The sequence below is a fragment of the Carica papaya genome, chromosome 4 (assembly GCF_054855325.1).
Source record: "Carica papaya isolate Zhongbai chromosome 4, ASM5485532v1, whole genome shotgun sequence".
Taxonomy (NCBI): domain Eukaryota; kingdom Viridiplantae; phylum Streptophyta; class Magnoliopsida; order Brassicales; family Caricaceae; genus Carica; species Carica papaya.
Genome location: NC_142312.1, coordinates 26,681,542 through 26,693,873, shown reverse-complemented (window position 1 = coordinate 26,693,873; position 12,332 = coordinate 26,681,542). Strand labels below are relative to the sequence as shown.

The window sequence follows — 12,332 nt, the reverse complement described above, 5'->3', positions numbered from 1 at the left end:
TCTTTAGGCGTCCCCTTTGTCGTCTTCCTGCAGAACGTGCTCGGGAACAACGTTTTACTGATCTGAAATAGTTAAATAAGAGATGAGTTACACCAGCCCAGTAAAGACATCACACTATCTCACCGCCACGAAAGTAAAGGTGGGTAGAAAACAAAAATGACCAATGGAGCATAATTTATAACAAACTCATTTATTAACATAAAAACCTTTATTATCCACTTACCTCGGTGAGATTTATGAAAACAATATATGAAAGCAATAACATTATCATCATCATGAAATCATATAAACTTTATAACATAACACTTACCACGCCTTTGCATTTCGATCATTAAACAACATATTTTCCTCTTTTACCAACCTACTAGTATCCCTAGGGATCCATAAGGGGTCTCCACTACCCGTGAACTATTAACATTACAACCTGATTCTAGCACCGTCCCCATAATCCGTCCGGTATGGGCGCCAAAATACCTAAAGTCTCCATACCCCGTCCGGTATGAGAGATCACGTTCCTGGTAAGGTTCCCTACGGACCCGGTCCGTCCACCATCTCTCAGGATATCTAGTCAGGCTGTCCACATTATCTATTTATCAATTCACATAACCCTTTTGCCTTTTTCCTTAATCTCAATCATACAATTCAGATTTATATTATAAAAATATATCTATATTTGATTTGATACTATTTATTTATTAATATATGTATATAATAATTAAAAATATAAAAAATAATAAAATAAAAAATTCTAAAAATACACACACTGAAAACTCTATTTTATCTCTTTTTTATCTTATTCCTTTCATCTTCTTTATATTCCTTTATCTTCATCTTTATCTTTACATTCAATCGTTTAGTGAAAAAGTTATGAGCAACTTCGATTTCACAAATCGTAAAATTATCACTTTTTTTTGTAATTCCTCACTTTGTTATTCAACAGTAATACAATATCTTTATTTGTTAACTCGCGGTATTATTATCTCATTTGCGACTTCACACTCTAATATCACTCAGCAATAATACTGAGAATGATATTGCTGAATGATACTATTTTTCACTCAGCAAGTTTCACAATGGATCCACATGGTGCAAAAATACTTTTTTTCTTGTAAATTTATTTTGAATTTTAGATAATTTCAAAATAATATATTATATACATTAAAACAAATACGATTTTAGTAAAATTTGTCTCAAACTTACCCTATTGACGTTTGTAAATGAAATCATTGCTAAAAAAATCACATGTAAAAATGAGATCATAAATTTTTTTTTGCAAACAAGCTAATAAAGGAACTTAATTTTACTTAATTACAATAAATGAAATTGAGTGAAAATTAATTTATAATTAATTACATCATATATACATAAAACATTTAAATAAAAATTTATACACTTACTAATTATATAAATATAAATATATATATATATAGATCAATTACAACATAAATTCTTAATCACCCAAATGCTTCATCAATTCTTTTCTTAATCTCAAGTGGGTTGGCACCAACAAGCTTGTCAACTTGACTCCCTTCCTTCATCAACACAAATGTTGGCATGGCCTTTATCTCCATCTTTGATGCCACCTCCTAATTAATTATTCTTAATCAATTGTATTAAATCCTACAAATATAATTATATATTTACCCGTATAATTAATTAGTTTGTATATGATTCGATATGTATATACACATTGAAAGAATGAGAATAATTCATATTTAACACATAAATTAAAGTAGGATAATCTACGAGGGACATGAACATTTTTTATAATTAGAATAATTATTAGTTGGGGTTTATGTGGATAAGATTTAGCCTTGATTTTTATAATACATACACCCATGGAATATATGTATTTGTGTGTCTCCATATGAGAATAAAAAAAGACCCATGTGACATAACCAGCTTATAGAGAAACTACAAATTAAAATATTTTAATTTTGACTTAAGGTGCATAAAAATTAAATTTAATAATAAAGAGAAAATACCCATGGAGACAAATTATGTAATCCCCCCCAAATTAATTACTTATTTATTAAATTTAAGAAAATAATAATAATGATATAATAAATTATGATCGTACGAGTAAATAAATTTTCATTAATGGCTAAATATATCAATATATATATATATATATAAAATACCGAAAATTGATACATAATAATTTTATATTTAATATGATAACACATATAATAATTATCTATTTATTTTTATAACATAGAAATAATTTTAAATATATTAAAATAAAATTAATATGATGAGATGAGTAATAATCATCCATAAAAATAAAATTTAAATATAATCAGATTTCCATATTATTTATTACAAATTCTAAAATAATAGCAGATTTTTTTCGCTAAAAATTAAATCGTAATAACTTTTTATATATTTTTTTTTATTAATTTTTTATTTCTATGTAAATTTATTTACATGAGATAATATTTTATATAAATATAAAAATTATATTTTATGCATAATACATTATAGTTATATGTTACCTTAATTTCGTCGACATCAACAAGGAGAAACAAAATATTTTTGTAGGTCAAAGCCAGTTCTTCAAAGAAAGGATTCATGGCGACCGAAGGCCTGCACCATGATGCTGTAAAATGCACCACAACCTGCGATTTCAACCTTTTAATTCTTTATTTACGTCTACAAACTCTTAGTACTAATTAAAAAAAAAAATTATAAATACTGACGTTGACTAAATAAATATTTTTTAAATACCAAAATTAATAATCTATAAATTATATATATTTTTTTAAAAAATACGAGAAATAAAGTAAATAGAAAAAGGAAGAAGAAGAAGAAGAAGAAGAAGAGTTACAGAGGATGTTTGAGTGACGAAGGAATCCCAAGATTGTGCAGAGGCTACTTTGAAAACTCTCGACTTCATTTTCTGTCTTTCCATTCCCTCTTCTTGCCATCTACTTCCTTTGTTGATTTGTTTTTATAGAGGGTTTTTGGTTTACATGGTGATTGATATTAATATTTATCTGCTTATATATATATATATATATATTATCTCAACTGGGATTGGAATGATTGGAATTATATGGCCCAGTTTTTGGTGGCAGACTATTATTACATATCTTGAAAAGAGTTTTGCATTATCCAAATCTATGGTTGCCACGTACAATCATGAATATATCAATTTCATCTTATTCACTCTGCAAATATCACTTTATAAATATCTTGAACTCTATTACAAAAATTACGACTTTAAACTTTAGTAAAAATTTTAAATTTTTTATTTTATAAATTTATTATAAACTTACGAATCATAATATTTGATTTAATAAATTTAATATTTAATTTATTAATAAAATTATAAAAATATAAAATTTATTATTTTATATATGTATTATAAACTATCGGGGTGCCACGGGTAGGAACCAGGAGACAAAAGAAACAAGTTCAAAATGATCATATTGCCCTCAATAAGGATAAACCCTTTTGCTGGTGGCATCCTAGACTTCTCCTTCTCTTATCTTTCTCCTCTTATCTCTTCTTCACTCACTTTCCACTGCAAAAACCAATGGCTCATTTAGCTAATGTAAATGGTGTCTCAGACACCTTATTAAAGTTCCCAACCATTCAAAGAATCCCTAGAATATTGAAAACAAATGGAGTTGTCTGCAACGGAACAGATGAATCTCAGCAAGTACAAATCACAAGGAGGGTGGCCATAGGCCTTGCCTCATCCTCCATACCTCTTCTTGCCAATTCCATCAACAATGTCTCTCTTGCACAAGACAATGCTTACTGGACCACTGATCTTTTACGTATTCCTCCTGTACACAACAGTAAGCAATTTCATTCAAGCAAACTTAAACAATGTTGCTGTTCCATTAAGCAAACTTCTTGTTGATTACAGATATCGCAAACGAGAAGACGGGAACCCGTTCTTTCTTGAAGAAAGGAGTTTACATAGCTGATATTGGAACAAAAGGAAGAACATACAGGATAAAGAAATATGCATTTGATCTATTAGCCATGGCAGATTTGATTCGACCTGATACATTGAATTATGTTAGGAAGTACTTAAGACTCAAGTCCACTTTCATGTACTACGATTTCGACAGCCTCATCTCTGCAGCACCAGTCAATGATAAACAGCCTCTCACCGATTTGGCCAACAGACTGTTCAACAATTTTGAACAGGTAAAAATTTCTTGGCAATAAGTACCCACTATTATATAACTGATTCAGTGGAAGTTCAACTGGAAATGTTCAGAAATATATTATGTATTAACAGCTTGAAGATGCTGCAAAGATGCAGAACCTGTCACAAACAGAATCATACTATAAAGACACAACAGTTCTTCTCCAAGAGGTCATGAATAGAATGGCATAAATCTGGCTGATTGCCACATTCAATCATCAGGGTATGTTGCTGTTAACTACATTCGCCATTTGTTATAATTCAAAGTTGTAATCTCAAATCTGCTTTCGATTTCAAGGTCCAATTCAATTATAGAGACTAGAAGAGACAACCAGATGCATAGACATTTATGATATACCATTAGAATATGACAAGGGAGACAAAAACCCTCATATATTAAGTGACTCAAGTGCACCAATTCGTTCACTATACAAACTACAACCTGCTCATGTTAGGATCACTCTGTGTGTATCATCAATACTAGTGATATAGATACAGATTACTTAGAAAATTTGGGAGGAGATAAGTGAAGAAACAACTCTTATTTTGGGATTCATCCAAGGCTCAATCGAGATTCTGAGGGACGCATGTTGGTTTGACGTCTAGGTGTCCCTATCTCGCAAGCATTTACCCGGGCAGCAAAACGAAGTGAACATAGGGACTCATTGACTGAAGCATGTTCGGGAGAGATATTTACAAACATCAGTGTCTTTGAGTCACCACCTAAACAAGGCTGATTAATCATGCAATAAAAAAGAAATTAGAATATCTTGAATGACTGAGTTCCGAAGACAAGAAAATTGTGAAAAAGATTTCAACAAACTTGACTACCAGAGTATATGATTCGATACAATTACCTGAAGAAGATATGTAAGCTTTGAATTCCTAAATGGTACATGGTCCTCTTTCTTTGCCAAGGAAAATATGACATCACTTAAACATGATAAACTTTTATTGATAGCCTGATTAAGATCAAGAAACAAAAATAGTGATCCAGACGCATAAGGAACATCTTATATACATAAAGAAATAAGTCACAACAGCTTTGTTAGCATACTTGAGTTTCTCTCAATCGATCTCCAGTTGAACCACTCTTGGAAAGACGCTCACTTCCCGCAAGATCAATGAGATTCAAGATACCTTGCACTTGTTGCTCAGTGCTCTAATGAACATATGATAAATGGTCAATTAACTGAAGTACAGCAAAGCTGCAGCAAAAGGACATTAACACAAGGGGAGGGGAAGAGAGGTCTATTTATGATTTATATATGGATATTTGCTCAAATTACAGGAAAGAATTTGCATAAAATACCTCGTTAACCCCAGATATCCGCAGGGTGAAAACAAAATGGCTTCTAGATGACTGCTCATTCATCTGGGTCTTGCCTACGGACCTGCATAAAAATATTAAATCAATCATCTTTTTTGTTTGTGCTGAATTTTCATACGTAAAAACTGCTACAAGAAACACCTCAACATTAAATTGTTTACTAAAAGAGATTTAAAAGATGAACAGTAGCATTATCTACTCACCTATTACGAGCAGCATGTTCCAAAAGAAAGGAGACCTCTTTGGTACTTCGAACATCCACTACAGTAAGATCAGAGACAAGCGTGTTCCCATTTGCGTCATGTTTGATTGCATGCTGTTTTGCAGACAGACAATTTTCTCCCCTTGATGTATCTCGGTTTGTTGACAACAAATCACGAATTGTTTCATTATATATTTCTAACAATGACACCTACAGAAAATTTATAAAACATAGAAGCTTAATGTTTACTTATCATGTAGGATAGCAAATTAATTAAGCTAACCAAGGAAAGCTAAAAAGAAGAGGAGAATATTACTTCTCACCTGCATTTCATATTTCCACCCTTGAGATTGAAGAGCTTGCCTAGTTTGAAATATTTGTTCTAATGATCGCGGGATTAGTCCCTTTTCCTCTGGGTTTCCAGGCCTACCCATCATGGTATAAGTTTTGCCTGACCCTGTTTGCCCGTAGGCAAAAATGCAAACCTGGAAATTGTAAAAAAGAATCTTCTTTTAAGTGACAAGTGCTGCTGATACTAGTGAATCAAGACTAGTTAAGTAGAAGAATGCATTATGCATAGAATAATTCATTTACTAGCTATGAAAAGCTTTAATCAGATTGTGGATACCATTAGAAACAAATTAATTTAAGCAAAGTGTTAGACTACAGATATCAAGTTGGAAATTTAAATACTTGAATGAACACTCGTCAAGCTTATCCACCAAGTCCTTTTGCAGGACATTCACACACTTATAAACTGATTTCGATAAAATAAAAGTACCAGAAACTTAATAAATTACCTTATAACCATCAAGAGCACTTTGCACAAGCTGTGAAATTTCTACAAAGACCTCCTCTTGGGATTCATCAGGAGTAAAAACTCTATCAAATGTAAAAGAATGCCTTTGCCCTGATGACGATCAAACATGACATAGCTTCAGTGTGAATTGAATAAAAAATAAATAAATACATATTGCATGTAGCAAATAGTATTTACAATATGAAATCTATTACTAAGTTGCATGTAGCAAATAGTATTTACAATATGAAATCCATTATTAAGTAAATACCATTTTGCGTGATATCAATTCCCCGTCCAAGTGCTTCTGCTGATGTAGGATAGGATATAACCTTCCCTTCCGTGCTGGAACCATCATCAGGCAATAGGGGGCGCACTCTACAAAATACTCGAATATTTCCTTTCAATTCCTGTAACATAAAGAGAACTTTATTAGATGAAAATATGGTGGTGATGGTAAAGTTTACAGTAGAAGAGATTTACCAAAATGGTATTATGCAACTTTTTACGTAGTTTTTCTCCTTCAATAAGTTTAAATTCTGCATCTCCTAAACGATTTTGCAGCTCACTTATGAGTTTTCTTTGCTCTTCGAACTCAGTTTTTGTCTCCAGTGCAGATAAATCAGATACCTATCAAAATGTCAAAAGTGAATCTGGATGGTATAATGATCTTTACTTTGCAAATTACTCTGCCAGTACAAAGACACTAATTTTAGTCTACAATCTGCCAAAAAATTATGTGGCAAACCTGCAACTTTCTCTCCGCAGCTGCAAGCTGATCTTGTAATGTCCTAATTTGGTTACTCTGTGATGAACATCTAGCCTGCAAAAGAAAACAGCATACCTTAAGAAAATTATTGAGTGAATGCATGAGATGATTAATGGAAGAAAGAAGTAAATAAGAAGGTGAAAGAAAGCCTACCTCTAGGTCACGTGAGTTTATTGCCAAATCTTTATATTTAGCCACCTCGGCTTTTAAAATTTGAAGCTGCAGGAGCTGTTGATCACGGTCATCTCTGACCTGTTGCACTTCTACCTTAAGAGAAGCAACTTCATTCACCAATGTATCTTTCTGTTTCATAACCTCCTCCTGAGCAGCCTAACATACATTCCAACCATATACTTTGTGAGAACTCAAATATGCGTAACAAACACCAAAGAAAGAATCCACTTAAATGGTTCAGGATTAGAGCAACATACTACATTCTGCGAAACGTTTTAAAAAACTCTTTACAGTACACAGACAATTTAAGTTCGTAAAAGACTAGAAAGAAAATAACTTGATATGCAAATTAAACTGTTGAGAATCCACCACTACTTCTCACAGAGTTGACAATATGACAAGAAAGCTATAATATGCTTTATAACCTTTTGAAGCAAGAAGAATCTATGATGACTAAAATCCAAGGAACAATAGCTCTTAAATGCTACCTATGCCTATATCAGATAATGCCTCGTGCTAAAAATCCCTAATTCTTCTTCCTAATTTCAGTTTCACCTTTATGCAACTGTGTTCCCGTTTAATCTATAAACTTCACTTTCAACAAAGCATAAAAACTTACCTTAGATGCAGCAAGTTGATCTTGTAGGGATCTGAGCAGGTATGGGGATTAAAATCCAAGAAACAATAGCTATTCAGTGCTACTTAGTCACATGATATCCCACAATCAAATCCCTAATCTTTTCTCCCTATTTTCACTTTCATAAATTCCCATTTGATCAATAAACTTTTTCGACAAGGCATAGAAACTCACTTTAGATGCAGCAAGTTGATCTTGTAGGGATCTGTTTTGACCCCGGAGGATGCCGAGGTTCTCCACTATCGCAGCTCTCTCTTTCTCTCCACGTTTAACTGATTCATGTGCTGCATCAACATCTGTCTGGAGTTTACTATTGTAAAGTTGTAAGCTTGAGTTGTACTCTTGTAGCAGCTTGTACATGTCATTAATTGATTGTATCTGCAGAATTCAAGAAACAAAAGTTGAATATCTAAATTGAGAATTATTTATATTAATGAATATTGAGGGGAAAAAGGTAGGGAAATAGGAAGTTTAACAAATGCAAATAAGATTTGCTTCTTTATTACCCTTTGATTTGCCCCTTGGAGTTCTGCTTGAGATTTTCCCAGCTCTTCCAAGAGAGAAACTTGTGACTTTTCAATACTAAGTCTAGTCTCCTTTTCTCTGGCGAGAGAATCCATTGCCGCCTAACCAAAAAGGATAATCACTAAAAACTAAAGATCAAACATCACTGACTGAAAATATTGACCGCGGAATAAGATTTCTTAGTTCTTACCAACTTATCCTGTTCTTCTTTTCCAAGTTTCTCTTGCAAAGAAGAAAAGCTCCTCCGCAATTCCACAATTATCATATTCAACTCCTCTTCTTTGTTTTTCAAAATTATCTCTGTGATTAAATGCATCAGAATACAAACACACCAGGAAAAAAAATAATTTGCTACAAGAAAAGCAATTGTTCGATCAATCCTACCCATATCAGCACAGTTCCTCTCTGTCATTTCCAGGGCATTCTTCAAATTCTCTTGCTCAAATGCATAGTCTAACTCAAGCTCTTGAAACCATTTGATACAAAGCCTAAGCCTTTTGATATACTCTATCATATTCTCACATCTCTCCTGAGAAAAACACAAAGAAGAAGCCAATTGAAATTACTTTCAACTTTACATCACACCTCAAAAACCCCACTTACACTAAATTAACTATTGCATCTCCTTTGCTCATCCAAAAAAAGCAATCAAAATTGAAGAAAGAAAAACAAAATAGCTAACCTTGTAGTTAAATTTGTTCTTATACTTCATTCTTTCACTCAACAACGCCTCAACATCCTCTCTCGTGAAGTCAATGCCACCGCATTCAGATCCCACGGTACTCGCCGGCGCGCTATTCGGGCCAAGATCTTGCGCCCCATTTACCACCGAAAACGCATGCCGGAATCTGCCATTGTTTGGAGTCCCCAGCATTTTTTTCACTTTAGAATTTTGTAGCGTATCTCCACTCAATTCATCACTGAGACCCTTCTGGAAAAACCCCGCAAGAATTCACCAAAAGGAAGACTTAAAAAACACATTTTTCTATGACCCAAAAGAGAGAAAAAAAAAAACTAAAAATTCCCAATAAAAAAAAAAAGCATCAAGATTACATTTTCAACGGGAAGATACAATCTTTGATCTAAACGAAACACACCCACTATAAATTTAGCATGATATCAAGAAGCCAAAGATTCGAACTGGCAAAGAGTGTAAGTTCACATACACATAAATAACACTGACTGTTATAAACAAAGAGAAAAACGCTTACATTCAAGGAGAGTCTTCGTATGTTGTTGAGAAATGGAGGGTTGTTCTGGTTCAGTGAACCCATTTTGAAGAGGAGAGAAAGAGAGACACAGAGGAAGGAAGACGAATAGAGCGAGCTTGGATACAGTAAGATTGGTCTAGCAGAGTGGGGCCATAGATTGCATCCGAAGCTACCGATTGCAATCACAGCCGTTGCTTTTACGAGCAGGAAGATGGAACATGGAGACAGAGAAATGAATTGTTTTAAGAGAGAAAGAAAATGAAAATGAAAAACCCCAAAATTAATATTATTATATTTTGGCCTGTTTAGGAAATTTTTAGGTTTTTAATTTACCGTTGCGAATAGATTTGAATATTTTTTGTTTGAAAATGGGATCTGGCGGTATGCTAAACACAGCAGATTCCTTCTGTTTATCTGTGATTTTCCTATTTTGCCCTTGACTTATGTCCAAAACTTGATATTTTGCATTCAATTGAATCTCCATTGGAGGTTAGGGGTATTATTGTCAAATAAACCCATAAAGCCACTAATCTTCTAGATTCCTTATATATATATATATATATGTATGTATCATCCTAGCAGTCAAAATTTGCAGAAAAAATGAGAAAAGATGGAGAGAGAATGAGAGTTTAATAGCAAAAAATGATTTACCCATCTCAGTTATTAATATTATTTTTTCTATAATATATCCATATATATATATATATGTATATATGTGCGCGCAATATATAAAGAAAAAGTATGTGGGAGTGTATATAATTTCTCCATTACCAATACATGCTTACATAAAGATTGCTTGATTGATTATGTAATCATGATCTAATTAAATTTTTTAACTCATAATGAATGCTTAGTTAATCTAATTAAGTTTGGTTTTCTTTCCTTAATAAGAAGATAAATGAACATTTTCTTCAAGTTACATTTAGAAGGCAATTGGGTCAATCATAACCTGAATTTCAACTACCTCTCTAATTCTTTATATATTTTTTTTATTATATATACATAAGAGAATAAAACTTAATTTTTTACCATAAAATTATGAGAGAAATATAAAGAATAATATAATTTAAAATTAAATATATAAAATGTGGACTCTAAAAGTAAAACATATCTTGCCACCCAACCTTTTTATTTAATTATGTAAAAAAATAAAAAAAAAATAAAAAAAGGAAGTTTGTGGAGCTTGCGTCGAATGGGGTTCAAGGATATATATATATATATATATATATATAGATATATGTGTGTGTGTATATGTGAGCTGAAGAAAACTTGAAGATTACTTTGATTTGGCAAAAAGTGCATGGAGAAGAGAAGAGCTCATAGCAGTTAGTTGCCATATCCATTTTATATTTTGGTTCTCATCTTTCCTACCACATTTTTTCTTAAAAAAATTATGGTAATAATCATTATTAATATACTTTAATATAATATTATAAGTTATTTTTATACATCTTTAAACCAACAATTTAGTTTATAAATGACTAATCAAATTAATAAACTAATAAAATAAATTTTGATTAGTTCAATAATCATTTGAAGTACAGTAATTCTGCATATTATATTAATTATAAATAAAAAATTATATTATAATTATTATGTATGTGTTGTATAAATTTTTAGAAAGTGTTATATGCTAAACGTGTCCGGGTAAAACTTCCACTAAAAAGGGTGATGTATCATATAGCATGGAATCATCATACAGTTTCTGTTTGTGTATATAATATAATATAATATATATATATATATATATTATAAGTGCATGGTCATTTTCCTACTTGGTTCGAATCCTCTTCACCTAATGGAACAAAGGAAAAATGATATTTGTTTATATATATATGTATATTTTATAAGTGCATGGTCACTTTCCTCCTCTGAATTTGAATCCTCTTCACCTAATGGAACAAAGACCAGGCATCCTCCCTTTATTCACACCTCTCTATAATTTTATTGCCAAAGCCCCCCTAATTCAGATTTGTCTGAATTTTATCTAATACAATTTTTTTTTTTGTTATATATAAATTTTTGGATTGAATTGAATCTAGATTGAAGAAAAATAATAAGATAAATTATAGAAAATTTAATTTAATATTTTAAAATTTATATTAAATTCGTTCTGTTATTATTATTCTATAAAATAAAATAAAATAAAAATATTAAAAACTATACAAAAACATTTTGATTGCATAAAATCTTTTGTAAATATGTAAGTAATTAGTGAAGATTTATATACAAATCAAACATATTTTTCACAAATATAAGAATTTCCCAAAAACAAATCATAAATAATTATTTTTTTTTGCTAGTTTTGTTGGGATGTTACCATTTTAATATTTTTCATATATAATTTTTTATATAGATATTAGAGTTTATAGATATTAAAATAAAATAAACTCGTCGATATGTTTTATGTTCTTATTACAATATGAGTAAAAATTTATTTTTTTAAAAAATAAATATTTTAAAACATTTGCAATTCAGTAGTAATTTTATCTTAAAAGAAAAGAATGCCCTCGAACATAG

The 12,332-nt window shown here is 31.2% G+C and overlaps 3 protein-coding genes across 4 annotated transcripts; 1 reads left to right on the top strand and 2 right to left on the bottom strand.

The window, feature by feature from the left end:
- Positions 1 to 1,282: 1,282 nt before the first annotated feature.
- Positions 1,283 to 2,986, bottom strand: LOC110810947 (thioredoxin-like protein CXXS1). Its single transcript, XM_022037267.2, has 3 exons — positions 2,828 to 2,986; positions 2,496 to 2,618; positions 1,283 to 1,586 (listed from the first exon to the last, which is right to left on the bottom strand). Exons 1-3 carry the CDS (start codon positions 2,909 to 2,911, stop codon positions 1,455 to 1,457), a joined length of 339 nt encoding a protein of 112 aa, XP_021892959.1. The 5' UTR covers positions 2,912 to 2,986; the 3' UTR covers positions 1,283 to 1,454.
- Positions 2,987 to 3,410: 424 nt separating this feature from the next.
- On the top strand, positions 3,411 to 4,574 carry PNSL3 (PsbQ-like 1). 2 transcript variants are annotated; one of them, XM_022037285.2, is made up of 4 exons: positions 3,411 to 3,806; positions 3,878 to 4,164; positions 4,259 to 4,388; positions 4,464 to 4,574. In XM_022037285.2, exons 1-3 carry the CDS (start codon positions 3,539 to 3,541, stop codon positions 4,355 to 4,357), a joined length of 654 nt encoding a protein of 217 aa, XP_021892977.1. In that variant the 5' UTR covers positions 3,411 to 3,538; the 3' UTR covers positions 4,358 to 4,388; positions 4,464 to 4,574. The 2 variants fall into 2 exon arrangements, with proteins under 2 accessions (XP_021892977.1, XP_021892976.1); XM_022037284.2 differs by having other exon boundaries at positions 3,412 to 3,806; positions 4,259 to 4,496.
- ATK3 (kinesin 3) lies at positions 4,534 to 10,055 on the bottom strand. Its single transcript, XM_088218544.1, has 17 exons — positions 9,813 to 10,055; positions 9,284 to 9,532; positions 8,986 to 9,130; positions 8,792 to 8,901; positions 8,583 to 8,702; positions 8,251 to 8,454; positions 7,419 to 7,595; positions 7,245 to 7,319; positions 6,980 to 7,126; positions 6,768 to 6,906; positions 6,498 to 6,607; positions 6,021 to 6,182; positions 5,699 to 5,907; positions 5,478 to 5,559; positions 5,223 to 5,327; positions 5,023 to 5,127; positions 4,534 to 4,898 (listed from the first exon to the last, which is right to left on the bottom strand). The coding sequence occupies exons 1-17, from the start codon at positions 9,873 to 9,875 to the stop codon at positions 4,719 to 4,721; spliced, it is 2,382 nt and encodes a 793-aa protein (XP_088074670.1). The 5' UTR covers positions 9,876 to 10,055; the 3' UTR covers positions 4,534 to 4,718.
- Positions 10,056 to 12,332: the final 2,277 nt, after the last annotated feature.